This window comes from Amblyraja radiata, chromosome 8 (genome assembly GCF_010909765.2).
Source record: "Amblyraja radiata isolate CabotCenter1 chromosome 8, sAmbRad1.1.pri, whole genome shotgun sequence".
Classification (NCBI taxonomy): Eukaryota; Metazoa; Chordata; class Chondrichthyes; order Rajiformes; family Rajidae; genus Amblyraja; species Amblyraja radiata.
The window spans coordinates 25108825-25125786 of NC_045963.1; the positions used below are offsets into that span (position 1 = coordinate 25108825).

The 16962-nt window shown below is 44.5% G+C and overlaps 2 protein-coding genes across 7 annotated transcripts in view; one reads left to right on the plus strand and one right to left on the minus strand.

The window, feature by feature from the left end:
* Positions 1–918: 918 nt before the first annotated feature.
* Positions 919–16157, minus strand: sod2 (superoxide dismutase 2). Of its 3 annotated transcripts, none has more exons than XM_033025411.1 (5): positions 9084–9141; positions 8273–8475; positions 5536–5652; positions 1649–1828; positions 919–1197 (listed from the first exon to the last, which is right to left on the minus strand). In XM_033025411.1, exons 2-5 carry the CDS (start codon positions 8358–8360, stop codon positions 1052–1054), a joined length of 531 nt encoding a protein of 176 aa, XP_032881302.1. In that variant the 5' UTR covers positions 8361–8475; positions 9084–9141; the 3' UTR covers positions 919–1051. The 3 variants fall into 3 exon arrangements, with proteins under 3 accessions (XP_032881302.1, XP_032881300.1, XP_032881301.1); XM_033025409.1 differs by lacking the exon at positions 9084–9141 and adding an exon at positions 15933–16157 and having other exon boundaries at positions 926–1197; XM_033025410.1 differs by lacking the exons at positions 5536–5652; positions 9084–9141 and adding an exon at positions 15933–16091 and having other exon boundaries at positions 926–1197.
* The window catches only part of LOC116975962 (WT1 associated protein), a 52115-nt gene continuing 51309 nt past the window's right edge, over positions 16157–16962 (plus strand). Inside the window, exon 1 of one of the 4 annotated variants that reach the window (XM_033025405.1) lies at positions 16157–16394. The gene's annotated coding sequence lies outside the window, so the exon portion shown is untranslated. Of the gene's footprint in view, positions 16774–16962 lie in introns of all 4 variants that reach the window. The other 3 variants (XM_033025407.1, XM_033025408.1, XM_033025406.1) reach the window with 3 other exon arrangements.

Here is a 16962-nt window from a genome sequence, read left to right on the forward strand (position 1 = left end):
GCAAAGGGAAAGGTACAGTTCTCAGCATTATAGAGCATCAGTTCCAGAGACAAAGTCCAATGTCCACAATGGGGGTAAAGGTAAATCAGACAATACCCTAGCTTATGGAAGGTCTGTTTCAGAAGCGTGATAACAAAGGGAAAGAATATGTTCAAGAATCTGGTGTTGAAACTTCTGTAACTTCTGACTGACAGGAGCAGGTAGGGGAAGGAATGATTGCGACAGGACATATTTTATTATGCTGACTGCTTTTCCAAGGTAGCATGAAGGTGTATCTATAGAAGTTTGTAAGAGTCATTGGAGACATGCTGAATTTTCTCAGTCTCCTAACAATTTCACCACAATGTTACCTGGGCTTGCAGGCTTGAGTTATAACGAGTTGTTGGATAGGCTGGGACTTTATTCTTTAGAGCATGGGAGGATGTTGGGTGACCTTATTGAGTTGTACAAGATCATGAAGAGCACAAATAAATTGAACGCTCGCAGTCTTTTTCCCAGGGCAGAGAATTCCAAAAAAGGAGGGCATTGGCTTATGGTGACTGGAGAAATTTAAAAGGGACCTCAGGGCAACTTTTTAACTCAGAAGTAGTCCATATCTGAAATGAGCTCTCAGGGGAAACCATAAAAGTTGATACAGTTACGACTTTGAAGAAATTTGGACATATATATAAATATATGGATAGGAAATGTTTAGAGGGCTATGAGCCAAGTGCAGGCAAATGTGACCCAGTCTGCCAATTTGGTCAGCGTGTACAAAGTGGGCCCCAATACTGCTTGCCTTGCCATGGTAACCTCATTCCGTCAGTAAACCACACAGGTTTACACTTTTACCTCCATAAATTCTACAGACCCAAGTATTTTTAGAGAACACTCATCACAGATGCAATTATTTTTGTTAAGCACAATAAAGATAGTGAATATTTGCTGAATATTTTTTAAATGTTTTAATGTTTTAAACATCACCCATAACTGTGCAAACTGTGTTTAATAACAACATCCAAACGAGTGCTGATAGGACTCTGTCTGCTGCTCCAATTCCAGTTGAGGACATTCATTTCATGGCGGCTTTGAGCCTCTCTTCAACATTTTCCCAGTTGATAATGTTCCAGATAGCTTTTAGGTAATCACCCCTTACGTTCTTGTACTGAAGATAATAGGCGTGCTCCCACACATCTATTCCAAGTAAGGGATGTAGACCTTGAACACAAATTTATGAGTTAATCCCCTTGCATAATCAATAAAATCTCAGATTTTGTGGGGGTTTTTTTTTTTTTTTTTTTAAAGGGAATGAAGAGAAACATAGGACAAAATGGCTACCTGAGCTTGTTAATTGAATCGTGGCTTTCTTTTTGTGTTGTAAGTCCAACAAAGGATTTTCTGATCAAGGGTCTCGACCCGAAACGTCACCCATTCTTTTTCTCCAGAGATGCTGCCTGACCTGCTGAGTTACTCCAGTATTTTGTCTATCTTCGGTGCAAACCAGCATCTGCAGTTCCTTCCTACACAAAGCTGTCCTTGTTTTTTTATTTACATCACCCGTGGCAGGAAACGCCTCACTGCTACTCTGAATCTACTCCAAACACTCCGATCCATCTGATGAGTCAGATGCCAAATAGCTAATCCTCAAATGGAGACACAAGAAACTGACCTGTTGTTCCTTGCAGAGGGTCTTGATTGGGACAAGCTGCAAGCTGTAACCTTCCCGAATCCTTTTTGTATCCTAGCCAGCCCCATCCTGAGCCTTGAACACCCACTGACATTGTAGACATCATCTCCTTCAATTTCTCAAAGGAACCAAAGTCTCGTTTGATCATTTGCATTAGCTCTCCTGCAAATAAAAAGAAACATGTGGATAAGATTCATTCATCAATTCATCTAACCTCAATGTAGTTTCTCACAAAAGAATTTCCATGGCAAAATCGTAATTATTAAAGAATGTGAACATTTAAGTCGCCGTGGACAATTCAGAGGACATAATGAGAATTCATAACCAATATTTTTCACCGTCTCCAAGAGTTTTAGTTTAGTTTAGTTCATTGTCACGCGTACTGAGGTACAGTAAAAAGCTATTGTTGTGTGCTAGAGAGGATACATAGTATAGATTTACACAGTAGAATGTACATAACTGATAAAACAATTCACATAATTTCTCTTATAAACTGTGCTTCCATACAGCTGTATAGACATGAGACAAAATTGTTCTGAAAATATATAAATCTCAAATGGAGAATCCACTGGATAGTGAAAGAAATGTGTGCGCATTGGGGAAGAGCCAGTGCGCACAGGAAAGAGCCAGAGGGTGGGAAGGATGTTGCTTAATATTGGATAATTCTCAAATGGAGAATACTGCAGTAGCTGGAATCTTGAGCAAAACAGTGCTGGAGGAACTCAGTGACTCATGCAGCATCTATAAAGGGAATGACTGGACAAACAATGTTTCAGGCTAGGAACTGAAACATCATCTCTCCATTTCCCTCTACAAATGTTGCATAATCTGCTGAGTTCCTCCAGAATTTTGTGTTCAGTTAACCCTCAAAAACAAGAATGATGGGTCTCTTGCTAATTCACTTCAACGAATAACAAACTAAATTGGTGCTGCCTGCTCTTTTAAATGTCAAGGAATCAATGAGGGTCCTGATACATGCCTACTTTCTGATAGCATGTGTGTGTAAATGGGGAGGTGCATTTTGACAATAAAAAGTGAGAGAAATGTATGAAAAGTGGAATTGAGACTTTAGGTAATGGCTAAATACTCAAGACAGCAAACATCAAGGGTTTCGGATAATGACCCTGTGGTCCTGGAATAAGTTGAAAGGGAAGTGGACATTAAACAAACACCAATTAAAATGTTGGAATGTCATTAAGCAGCAACCTCCATGCACAAATTGGGGCAATAATACAGGGTCTCCCTGCTATTTCGGATCAGAAATGGATAATAATATTACATAATTACCGCAATATCTCCAGATGTGGCAAAAGACAATGCGCACCTCTTAAAAGAGACGATCAATGCAGTTACAAATGGCCAAAAAGCACAAATAAATCAATAGGACAATGTTTTGGTTCACAGACAATTAAGCTAGGATACATTAATGTTATCTCTTGCCCAAAATGTTCTTGGTCATATATGATACTTTCAGATCAAAACCCATCAGAGGAAAAAAAATAGCATTGCTGCACAGAGTAGGTATTTCACAGCAAAACAAAAAGTGCTGGAATAACTCAGTGGGTCAGGCAGCATCTATGGAGGGAATGGATGGGCAACGTTTTGGGTGGGGACCATTCTTCAAAACTGATTGTATTTGGCTGGGAGGAAGGGAGGGCAATAGAGGTGAGAAAGCAGGGAGAGATGGGGGGCAGGTAAAGCCAAACAGGCGACAGGTAGGTACATGTACGGGTGATGTGATTATTAGATGGGTGTGAGAAATAACAAAGGCTAAAGGGCCTGTCCCACTTGGCGATTTTTTGACGACTGCTGGCGTCATATCAGTGTCGCCAAATGAGTTTGAACATCCAGCGGCGACAAAAAAATGTTGCGACACTTGAAAAAACACCGCGCGTCATACGTCATCACGCCGCAAATTTTTCGGTGACCTGATATGTCAGTCAATGATGCCGGCTATCGCCGAAAAAAATCGCCAAGTGGGACAAGTCCTTAAAGATGAAAAGGAGGTAAGGGGTGTCAGATAAGGAGGAGTGAAAAGTAAAGCACGAGCGAGGGATATAAACGGAAGGCGACAGGAGCGGGTAAGAGAGGCTGGATAGTGAAAAAAATGTGTGCATTGGGGTGGGAGCACAGGAAAGAGCCAGAGTGTTGGGATGGGGGGGGGGGGGAAAGAATGTTGCTTAAAATTGGAGAATTCAACGTTCATACTGTAGGATTGTTAGGTATCCAAGCAGAATACAAAATGAAACTCCTCCAGTTAACATGTCGCCTCACTCTGGCAATGGAGGAAAGCCACGACAAAGGAGTCTGTATGGGAATGTATTCCATACGTGGTTTTACAATATTATACTTAAAAAAATATTTATGAATTCATTATTTCACAAGTGCAATGTGCTGTATTTAGTTATTTGAGCACAAGCATTCCACATTAAGCCCAAATCCCAGCATTCCACATTAAGCCCAAATCCCAGTGCCCAAACAGTCAGCCACAGGGAGCCTCAGCGATTTCCGCCCAGTGGCACTCACCCCTGTCAGTGCTAAGTGCTTTGAGCGGCTGATCTTGGCTCACCTCAAAGCCAGCCTCCCCCCCACACTGGACCCCCATCAGTTTGCCTACCGGGCCAACAGGTCTACAGAGGACGCCATATCGGCGGCCCTACACTCTGCCCTGACCTACCTGGACAACAACAACTCCTACATCAGGTTGCTGTTCATTGATTTCAGCTCCGCTTTCAACACTGTCATCCCCGCCAGCTTGATCACCAAACTCAGCGGGCTTGGCATCTCCACCTCCCTCTGCAACTGGACACTGGATTTCCTCACCAACAGACCACAGTCTGTTAGGGTCAACAACCTCACCTCCACCACTGTAACACTGAACACCGGCGTGCCACAGGGCTGTGTGCTCAGCCCTCTCCTCTACTCCCTCTTCACCCACGACTGCATCCCTAAGTACGGATCCAACGCCATCATTAAGTTTGCTGACGACACCACGGAGGTAGAACTGATCAGTGACAACGATGAGTCAGCCTACAGAGAGGAGGTCCAGCACCTGACAATATGGTGTGCCAATAATAACCTCGTCCTCAACTCCAAGAAGACGAAGGAACTTATTGTCGACTTCAGGAAGGTCAGAGGGGGCAGACATACCCCCATCCACATAAACGGGACTGAGGTGGAGCGCGTCTCCAGCTACAAATTCCTCGGGGTACACATCTCGGAGGATTTGTCCTGGTCCCTCAACACCTCCAAGCTGATCAAAAAGGCACAGCAGCGCCTTAACTTCCTGAGGAGGCTCAAGAAAGCCCACCTGTCCCCCCAGATCCTGACCAACTTCTACAGGTGTACCATCGAGAGCATCCTGACCGCCCGCTTCACGGTATGGTACAGCAGCTGCACTGTTGCGGACAGGAAGGCACTACAACGGGTGGTGAAAACCGCGCAGCACATCATCGGTGCCCCGCTCCCTGCCATGGATGCCCTCCACCGAAAACGGTGTCTGAAACGAGCTGGGAAGATCATTAAAGACCCCTCCCACCCCAACCATGGACTGTTTGCCATCCTCCCATCAGGGAGGCGGTACAGGAGCCTCAGGTCTCATACCAGTAGGATGAGGAACAGCTTCTACAATCATACCGTCGCATTGCTGAACTCGGAGTCCCACCGATAGATTCCTCCGGTCCCTCCGTCCCCATTGTTTAATTATTCTGTATTTTTTATTATTCTGTATCCTCTTTTTTTTTTTTTTTTTAATTTCTATATTGCACTACTACGGACTGACGCAAAACTGCATTTCGTTGTACCCATACTCAGTATTTGTGCAATGACATTAAAGTTGAATTGAAAAAATGTCCACAATTCAAACCTACCAGTAGGTTCCCCTCCACCGGATGGAGACAGATTAGTCCAGAAGATCGAGTGATTAATATGACCACCACCATTAAATCGTAATGCAGGCTGCAAAGCAACCTGAGCTGTGACATCACCTAAAATATATTAAGGAAGTTATTAAGATCAACTCATTTTATGAACAGTCATTCTGGGTGTGAGATTGGACACAATAAAACCACATATTTCCTTAGTGGAAAACCAAAGAGTGAGATTTGTATCAACCCGGTTTACATAACCCACTTCTGAAGTAAGGAAAAGTGCTTGGATCTGGTTAATCCCTCCACCTCCATGACTACTGTAAGAACCACCCAGATTCTTCTTTTGTACCTTTTCCTAGGGCAAATGTAGCAACTGTTCCCTGTACTTTCAAGATTTTCTTCCCAAACAGTAGTCAAAATTGGTTGGAAAATTAAGCAGAGGGCTTTACACGGCTTCAACAATTTATTATAACTTCTTTACTATCTTTTTCATATCACTACACAAAATGAGAATCACCAGGACTTTGTCAACCACCTTCTTCAAAGGTTTGGGTGTATGCATTCACCATTTGCTCAAAATAATTCTCTCTGCGCCTAAAATTTAATTTAGTTCTTTCCCCACAAAGTCCGTTTTCAGTTTCAGATTAGTTTATTGTCATGTGTACCGAGATACAGTGAAACGCTTTTGTTGCATGCCATCCAGTCAGCGAAAAGACCACTTTACAATTCAACCAAAATAAGGTTTATTTCACCAGCCATGTCCACCTGAACACTGTCACTACTTCAGAGAAACATAAAGAGACCATTCGGCCCACCAAGTTTGTTACTACTACCAACCCCATTTACTCTAATCCTATTTTATTCTCCCAGCATCTCCATCAATTTTGCCAGGTTAGACCACATCCCAAAGACATGTGGGTTTGTAGGTTAAAATTAGCCTCAGTGTTGCAATGAGTGGTTGAGGAAGTGGAATAACATAGGACTAGTGTGAATGGGTGATCGATGGTCAGCATGGACTCTGTCCCAGCACCAATTATCTTGTTTTCATATTTCTAAACACACGGAAGCCTCATGATTTAAATCATGATAGCAGCCTAGATATCATTAGGTTCTTGGTGGACCAATCCAACCCCATGCAATTCCTGCAGCCCTGCACGTTATTTCCTTCATGTGCCAATCTAATTTCTTTTGGAAATCGTTGTCCTTCCATCACCCTGAAAGGTGTTGAGTTGCAGGTTACTTCCATTTGTAATGTTAAAAAAATTATACGTTCTCAAATCTCTTGCTCTGAGCATGCAAACCATAGCACAGACTTTCCTTTTTCAGACATTGGTTGTTTTTCCCTTCCTTGTTTACTTTGTATTTTGAGCGGTACAGTGGCCCTACAGTGCCAGAGACCTGGGTTTGAACCTGATTACGAGTGCTTGTCTGTATGGATTTTGTTACTTTCTCCCTGTGACTTTTTTTTTCTGGGTGGTCCAGCTTCCTCGCACATTCCAAAGACAACAGAAATATCCCACTGAGTTACTCCAGTATTTTGTGTCCAACTTCGGTGTAAACTAGCATTTGCAGTTCCTTCCTTCAGGTTTGTGGGCTAATTGGCTTCAGTAAAAATCGTAAATTGTCCCTAGTGTGCAGGATAGTGCTAGTGTATGGGATGATCTTTGGTCGGCATGAACCTGGTGGACCGAAGGGCCTGTTTCCACGTTGTATCTGTAAAGTGTCTCTAAAGTCTAAAGTAGGAATTCTTAAATGGAAATGGTTGTTGGAGAAGCATGATGTCACTGTTCTTCCTCGATTTCTTTGACGTAATTATGGCAAAAATGATCACACACGAAGCCTGATATTTTGATAGTAGCTCACAGCAAGAATAGCCCATGTCAGATCACTGGTTCCCAAAGAAGAATGGGGAGACACTGTTGCCATCTTCTGGATTCTCATGTTTGCGTGCATTTACGCAGAAGGTTGCTGTCAGTTTTACAATGTAATCAAATTAGCAGCATCTGTATTATTACAACTGCAAAGTCCAGGTCACTGTTGAAATGTTATGGCAAGGGGCAGATTGCAACCATTATCTGATTATAGAATTAAATACCAACTCCCTGCATAGGCAAGGGAGACAAACAGCCAATTTTGCATCTTTGCCAACAAAGGACTAAACAGAACCACTGGTTGGGAAGTCTGCTGAACAATGGCACTGTATGGGGCAGTATAGCTCGTCGAGCAGCTGTCCCACGGCTCCAGAGACCCAGGTTCAATTTTGACGACCTCTACTGTAGTTTCTTTGGAATTTGCACATTTCCTCCTTGACTATGTGAGTTTCCTCCCCCATCCTAAAGGTGTGCAGGTTGGTAGGTTAACTGCGGCTGTAAATTGCCCCAAGTGTGTTGGTGAGTGGTAGAATCTTGGGGGAGTTGATAGGACTGTGGGGAGAATAAAGTGGGATTAGTGGTTGGTGGTCAGTGTCAAATTGGTGGGCCGAGGGGCACGATTCTGTGTGCGCTCTCTCTCTCTACATGGCTTTGTATTGCAACATACAATTCACAGGAACATTAGATAAAAATGTTGGTAACTGATGTTAATCCCCAATATTTCTAGTCCATTTATATTGTCCATCCTGACAGCACTTTGAATATGATGAACTGATTCAGCCAAAAAGTCATCTGTTTTAAAACAAAATCGACTTGTGCATCCCTTTCAGCCTTTTATTTGCATTGTAAATCTTTTGCTCACTTACCCTTTGCTAAGGACTCTGCATATTTCTCCTCAGTAGTGTTTAAGTTGTTGACATAAGTGGCATGATGCTTGCTATGATGCAGCTGCATTATCTCTGCACTGATGTGTGGCTCCAATGCAGCATAATCATAAGGCAGGTCAGGCAGCGTATGCTTCTGCTTGGATGCTAGATAACGCAAAGCTGGAGAAGTGATGAAAGCACATCTACACAAAATAAAAATAAATTAATTAGCCATTGAAAATAAAAACAAATATTTCCAGCATCAAATATTTAGTGTTAAAATACTTCAGCATCTTACACAGCCTTGTCAAACAAAGCCAGATGATTGAAACACTAACATCAACGAATGACTTTTCTAAATTAGTCCCCATGAACACACACAATAAAACATCCATAGAAAATTCGAGCGCAAATTCTGCAGGTAACTAAAGAGTTTGATGAAGATGAGGTGGTAGACATTGTTTATATGGCCTACTGCATGGCATTTTGCAGGGCCCTGTAGGCTGGTCTAGAAGATTAAGACCAAAGATACTAGAATTTTTTTTTATCCATGACCAACGACGGCTTTTTCGCCTAGTGGTCTATCATGCTCCTCTAGTATCTTTGATTAAGACACATGGGATCCAAGGTGCCGCTAATTGTCCATAGATGATATTCTGCCAATTCTGGATACAATCTTTAAAGAGGCTGTTACTCTTTTATTGGAACATAGTTTTGAATGTATCCATGTAAGTTTCCAAACGAATAAAGAACAGTGGCACAGCTGGTAGAGCCGCTGCCACATCAGCAGAGAACTATGTTCAATCCTGGCCTTGGGAGCTGTTGGTGCGGATTTTGCACTTTCTTCGTATGACCGTGTGGGATCTTCCGGATGCTCTGGTTTCCTCCCACATCCCAAAAGACATGAGGGTTTGTAGGTTAATTGGCACCTGTAAAATTGTCCCTATGGTTAATGGAACGGATCAGTGGCAATGCTTTATCTCTAAATTAAGCTAGTTAAGAAAGTGGACCTCCATGCCACGGTTGGGATTCCCAAATGCTGTACTGCCTGTCCGAGGCCATGATTATGATAATCATGACATTAATGATAATGTCTCACCTATGCAGAAGAACTTGAAGATAATTTTCCCATTATTATCTATGGGACAATGAAATAGGTGGAGAGAAGAATGCAAATACTGCTTCCACCCCAGAATGTCCAATGCAGAAATGTAAACCTTATCCATGCAATCAAAATCAAAATTTAGTTTCAAAATAAGACTAAATTTACTTGATCTACAAGTTAATATTTGCTTATTGCTTCCCACTATATCTTAATCAATACAAATTACATTTAAAAAAGAGTAAATTTAAATTGATAAACAAATCATTTTATACTTGCCTATTATTGTCACGAGTGCCAAGATACAGTAGAGCTTTTGTTTGTGTGCTAGCCAATTAAATCAGATAATACTGTACACAAATATATTCAAACCATACACAAGTATAGCCAGTAGACCGAAGAGAAAAATACCAGAGTGCAGAATATAGCTTCTCAGTATTGTAATAATAACAATTCCAGAGAACATGTCCAATGTCCGAAGTGAGGTAGGTTGGAACAACTGGACTGTACCCTAGCTTATGGAAAGACTGTCCGAAGTCTGATAACAACTCAGTTTACTAAACTAAAGTAAGCATTTGCCAAATAAAACAAATGTCAAAGGTCCACTGTTCGAATGTAGATTTAGGCTATGGGCCGAGCATCGAAAATGTATCTAGAATTTAACTTTTGTGACCCATGTCTGGTATCTACTTGAAATTTGGCACAGATTTAGATAAAATATAATTGAGAAGGAATTCATAACTTGTCTGTCAAAAGTTGCACACTAATTAGAAAATTAGATCGAAAAAGTAAGCGCCATCTAGTGCTCAATTCTCATTTCTCTATGGGAGCCTAATTCCGTGCCACGGTCTATTTAAAATATATATTATTATAATATATCTATATATATAATATATGTAGCGAGAGAGAGAGTATAATAACTTGTGAATATGACTGTAGTTATATAATTATTATCTATATACTTAAAAGTCTGATCTTGGATGTGTAGGTGTGTGTGTGTTTATTTGTTTGTGTATAATCACATCTTCGCGAAAAAACGATGCAGTAACGGTAATACTTTTATATTCTGTTAGAGCTTTTTCCCGTGGATTCCGAAATCGCCTTATCTGAAAATTTAATGCTTTATTTCTTGAGTTATTTCTGAAAATGTTCAAAAATCTGACAAAACTTTGAATTTAAAAACGACTGCCTTTCGCTGATGACGTCACAATGGGTCTGCATCGCGTGCCGTCTTCTTCGCGCTGTGAGTGACGTCACCCCCCGACCACTCCCCCGCCCCCGGTTATTCAAAAGACGCAGATAGAACGAGCAAGTCGGGCCATGTACTCGCCCCGGGTCGGTGCATGGTGGGGAGGTTACTGGAGCGAGGGAGTATTATGCCGCCCCCCCCCCACCCCCACCCTTCAAACTCGATCCCCCTCCCTCTCATCCTCCACCCCCCCGCTCCCTCTCTCCCCCTTCCGCTCTCTCTCTGCCGCCCCCGCCCCGGTCCTCTCTCTGCCGTTGCCTTCTCTCCCTCTCCAGCCGCCCCTGCGAGTTGGGGGCTATGCTTGAGTGGATAGGGCGGGCCATGGTGTAAAAGGAGCTAATGAATAATATAAATATAATATCAAGGTGGGGTGGTTAGTGTGTGTGTGGTGTGTGGTTAGTGTGTGTGTTACGCTGCAGGCCGCCCCCCCCCCCCCCCCCCTGCAACCGCGCGTTGAGCAGACGGGACCCAACGGGTCCCACTTGGTCTAGTATTATATAAAAATGTGATGAATATAATTGTGTGTATGATGAGACTGCTGCAGAGTTCCCGGGTTTCACCAGCTCCTGAACCCGCCTAATTAATGGGCGAGGGCAGATCCTGTGCATTCCCCCATTTACTGAACCCCACTGACTGCCAGTGGGCAGAGTGCGGGTCACGGCCATAGTGGGACTGGGGCAGTGCCAGGCTGGGGGAATGCTAAGGCATCTTCTACTGAGAGGAAAATGCCTAACCCTACCCTAACTCAACCCCCTTCCAGAGCTGCCCAAGGCTGGAGCTGGAGCCGCTTTGGGACCGGCTGCGGGCTCCGTACATGTGGCTGCTCAGTGCGTCATCCTCGGCCAGCATGTCCTTCTGGATCATCATGGTAATGATGGAGGGGAGCAGCACTACCCTGCACACCGCCCAGGCCGCCTTCAGCACCACCAGTGCCGACTCCGTCAGTCCGCTCGCTGCAACACCGGCCTACCGACAGCCCGACTGATCCCTCGCAGCATCCACCGGCCTACCGACAGCCCAACCAACCCTCCACAGCATTCACCGGCCTACCGACAGCCCAACCGACCAATTACAGCACTCACCAGTGGGCAGACAGCCTGACCGACCCTTCACGCCACTCACTGGCCAACCGACAGCCCGACCAAACCTTCGCAGCACTCACCGGCGGGCGACAGCCCGACCGATTCTTCGCAACACTCACCGGCCTACCGACAGCCTGACCGACTGACTGACCCTAATCCTAACTCTACAATTTTATTTATCATTTTTATTTAACAGTTCACATCATAACTATACAAAGATAAATTAATTGTAAAACAAAATTATTAGCAAGGTTAGCATTACCTTTATTCCTTCGAAACCTTGCTATTGTTTTGATGTAATTAGGAGGCAGCCATGATCCCAATGTGTTCGCTGCATAGCTACCATGAAACAAAGCGTGTGATTGGTCAATTGGCGTCCGACGCAATGTCAAACGTGCATTGATTGGACAATTACTACTCTGAAAATTTGAGGTTTTTCTCATATTTTATAAATATGTGCAGGTTTTGTTCTTGACGGGTTTCAGGTATGATTTCTATAATATTTTTACACAATATGTTAAAAATACAGGTAGAAACGCAATTTGGGTCACGAAATGAAACGAAAAAGCACCTCAGCCCACAGCCTACTTCTCAGGCTGTAGCAGGGACATTTTTGAGCGGTTCACTCAGCACAACATCTGTGTAAAGTTGCAAATTCAATCTCCAAAACAGAATCTGGACTTTAATTTGTTTACAAAAACGTAGGAAAATACACGCAGGAGGAGACCACTCAGCCCTTCAAGCCTGCCCTCCCATTCAATATTAGCTTGCCTGATCTGTTCCAAAACGTAACTCCGCTTCCATGTCAGTTCCCAAAACCTTCAAAAAGTTCACACATTTAGCCACGTCTTTTTAAATGACTCAAATGACATAGCCTCCATAACCCTCTGGAACAAAGAATTATTGCGACAAACCACCAAAAGTCCATATAGAGTGTTCTATGACCGCCCCTAAGCAAGTAACTGCTATGTATCCTCATTCAAGATTATCCAGTGAGTGGAAACACGGTCACATCTAACCTGTCAAGCCCTCGCAGGATTTAGATCAAATTTCTTTAGCCACTCGTGAAATTGGTTTCTGTAAATTGTCCCTTGACTGTAGGATAGAACTAGTGGACGGGTGATAGCTGGTCAGCGCAGACTTGGGCCGAAGGGCCTATTTCCACACTGTCGCTAAAATAAACTGACTTTCAATCTACACTAACAAAATTCATCTGAAGCCAAGAACTCTTCTCAAGTGTGCCAGCTTTGTTTGTGCCAATTTGTCAAACATCTGAACTTCCAAATATACTAAGTTTTCAGGCTCCCATCTGATCGGGCCCCAACCCCAAATGTTTCTGAAACATCACTTATCCATGTTCTCCAGATGTGTTGCCTCACCTGAGTTACTCCAGCACTTGATGTCCTTTCCCCTTCATCATTGCTTGTTACATCCTCAGCGCAACCAGCAAATTCGTCAAACATGATTTACCTTTCATGCTTCAATTAGAATAAGCTTTTCAGAACATTTAGTGATTTATTTCTTGATTATAGACTCTAGCATCTTGCCAGCAATAGATGCTAAGCTAACAGGCCTCTAATTATTCATTTTTTGTCTTATTCTCTTGAACAATGGAGTCACATTTGCAGTTTTCCAATCTGCCGGTGGCTTTCCCGAACTCAGATGTGAATATTTAAAAAAATGTCAAAACAGCAACAAAAAAATATCAAATCAAACAGATGCAATCTTCTCGCAGAATATGACCAGGCTGAGGGGACAAGCTACGGAGATAAGTGCCCGCATCGTTATAACACAGTAAATTTTACATTTAGTGAGGCAGATTCAAGTTTACGGCACTGTGGGTGGCTCAGCTGCACAGGGGTTACAACCCAATGGTATGAATATTGAATTCTCCAATGTTAGATAAACTATAACTAACCCACCGCCTCACACAACCCCCCACCCCCACCAAAAAATATGTAAGCACGAAAGGAGGAAGAGGCAATATCAAGTCGCAAATGCAAGTAAAAATTGAAATCCAACAAGCTGCGACTACAAGAGAGGGACACAAACAAAAGGCAAACAAACTTGGAGCATTAACAAATTTGTGCATGAGATAATGAACTGTGACTTATAAACATGTTCCCAGCTGTTATCAGGAAAATGAAACCGTCCTCTCGCCAGCTAGAGAACAGTCCTGACCACCCATCTATCTCAATGGAGACTTTCAGACTATCTGTAATTGGCCTTTATCTTGCACTAAACGTTATTCCCTTTATCCTGTATCTGTACACGGTTTGATTGTAATCATGTGTAGTCTTTTCGCTGACTGTATAGCACGCAACAAAAAAGCTTTTCACTGTACCTTAGTACACGTGACAATAATAAACTAAACTTATATCATGTACAAAATAGGGACTCAATAAAGGCTGATAGAGAGGACAGACATTAAATCAATAAGATGCACATCTATCTTCAGGTGACAAAATACAAGCAGAAACAAACCCAAAACTAAGAGCAGAAACTGGATTTGCTGCAAAAATTAGATCGGAGAACTTAATAGAATAAACCAAATGAACTTCAGCTGTGCATGGATGGGAAGAGTAGGTGAATACCACTTGCCCAGAGTAGGTGAATTAAGGACCAGAGGACATAGGTTTAAGGTGAAGGGAAAAAGATTTAATAAGAATCTGAGGGGTAACTTTTTCACACAAAGGGTGATGTGTGTATGGAACATGCTGCCAGAGGAGGTAGTTGATGCTGAGACTATCCAGACATTTAAGAAACAGTTAAATAGGTACATGGATAGGACAGATTTGGAGGGATATGGACCAAACTCAGGCAGGTGGGACTAGTGTAGCTGGGATATGATGGCCAAGTTGGGCCAAAGGGCCTGTTTCCACACTGCGTCATTCTATAACTCTAATAGTGCGTTAAGTTGGGAAGTTTTAAGTGTAAAGAAAGGATGCAGCAGTCAGGGGATTAAAGAAAAGCATGAAAGCTTCAGATGGAAAGTCATAAGAATCATTTGTCTTCATTCAAGCAGGGCAGGTGGTAATGAATCTAACAGCAGTGGCAATCAAGTTAGAACATAGGACGTACACCACAGGAACAAGCCTTTTGGCCAACGATGTCCGTGCCAAATATAATGCAAGTTAACCGTTGCCCACAGATACTCCACATCCCCTCCAATCCATGTTCCTCTCAAAAAGCCACTTAAACACCACTATCATATATATCTGCTTCCACCACCACCTCTAGCAATGTGTTCCAGTAACCCACCACTCTCTGTGTAAATGCCTTGTTTGAACTTTTTCCCCTTTAACTATATCTACTGGTATCTGACTTTTATAACATGGGGCAAAAGGTTCTGACTGCCTAGCTTGCCATTGTCTCCCATAATTTAACATCTTTCTATCAATCATCCCTCAACCTCTGATACTCCAAAGAAAACAATCCAAGTTTGTCCAACCTCTCCTTATAGCTTATATCCTCTCATCCAGAAAGCATTCTGGTAAACATGTTGACCGATCAGTGCAGATGTGGAAATGCTTGAGCCCCAAGTTCCTTGGTGTTAACATTGCCAATGACCTGTCGTGCACCAACCACATTGACACAACATGCAAGAAGGCAACCAATGCCTCAACCTTCCGAGGAGACAGAGGAAAATACAGCATGTCTCCAGTGATTCTTACAAGCTTCCACAGATATACCAAAAAAAAACAGTCAGGTTACATCACAGCTTGGTTTGAGAACAGCTTTGCCCAACGACAGTAAGAAATTGTAGAGTTGTAGATGTAGCCCAGTCCATCACAAGGACTGGGCTACATCTACAACTCTCCGCAATTTCTCGCTTTCATAAGCAAGGATATTGCTATTCTTCCATGAGCTAGGATATTGTCCAATTCACTTCCACCCCAATGAGAACATTGTCTGGGGAACTGAAGGGCTACAATGCTGAAAACTATTTGCCAAGGAAGCTGTGGGTGTGGGCAGGAGGGGGACATGGGGTGGTACGAGGAGGGTGGGCTGGGGTAGGATATGGGGGGGGGGGGGGGGAAGTAAGAGGAGTGGGTAGGCAGGGAGACAGGTGGGTAGGTGGAGGGATTGAGAGTGTAGGAATGACCGGGTAGAGGCTGACGAGAAGGTCGTTCCCACCAGGCGGACGCGGCATAAAGGAGGGCAGCCTTGTTCCTTCCTCGGGGAGAACGGGCAGTGGCGGTCGATGGTTGAGTGGCGGAAACTAACCTGCGGAGCTGGCCGATTCCACGGAGCATGTTGCCGGGGCCCGGGCGCCACTCAAGGACACGGAGAGACACAGACGCAGCCGTTAGCTCAGCTGCTACTAGACCCACCCCTGCACCCTTCACCCGGACATGAACCTGCCCGCCAAGTGGTTGGAAGCCGCCCCTCAGCGTCTGGTCCTCGGCACCGCCCGCAGAGCCGCGTCACAGGCCGTTGGTTGCCGCCGTACGTCGGACTCCGCCCACCTGAAGCGCGGCCTCGCGCTCCTCCCGCGCGCTCCTGTGCTCGGCGCGCATGCACGCACCTTCCGGCGGCTCGCGGGCGGACGGACGCCGCTTCCCTCCTGCATATGGCGGCTCTGACGGGGGACGCTGACGGCTGCTGGCGCCTGGCTCGGTTGAATCGTCGGCTCGCTGTCCGCCCTGCGCCTCGCTGAAGAACACTGCGGGGGCGGCGTTAGACACGGTGTGTGGAGCGGGAGTCGCTGGAGGTGGCGCGGAGCCCCACCCCCGCGGACAGGGGACCGGAGGAAAGGTTGGGCGGGCGGGGCCGCTGCCGGCCGGTCGGTCGGCGGGCGCCATTTTGTGTCGCTGCTGAAGAACGGGCCCGAGTTCGGGGCGAAGCTGCCGCCCGAACCTCGCCTTCCCTTCCCCCGGGGACCTGGCCGGGACCGCGCGCTTTGTAACCTCCTCGTTGTTCTGTTTCCTAAGCGGTTCCCGGTCCCGGGGGCTTGCTGTTGGACTCACAAGCCCGCAGCCTCCATCCCTCGGTCAGGCCCGACGTGGAGTAGACGGCGGTGTGCCCGTTTCTGGCTCGGATAGGCCAGGGGCCCTGGACCGAGGCGGTTAGTTCGTGCAATTAACGATATAAATGTCTTATTATTATGTCTGTGGCTTCCTCCTGATGAGAGGAAGGATGGGAGTTGCTGGCGCTCTCCCTGCACCGCTTGCTGAGCATAAAAAGATGTATATCATAACCCCCGGTTGTAAGTGGATGGGGAGTTCACAAAGCTCTTACCACGATGCGGGGTGGA

Bases quoted from the DNA above. Each gene is read 5' to 3' on its own strand.
- sod2 (XM_033025409.1), bottom strand. From the start codon at position 15,961: ATGCTCCGTGGAATCGGCCAGCTCCGCAG. The intron at 8,476-15,932 runs GTTAGTTTCCGC...TATTTTGTGTAG, and splicing joins GGAATCGGCCAGCTCCGCAG to ATGTGCTTTCATCACTTCTC. The intron at 5,653-8,272 runs GTAAGTGAGCAA...AATATATTTTAG, and splicing joins TGCAGAGTCCTTAGCAAAGG to GTGATGTCACAGCTCAGGTT.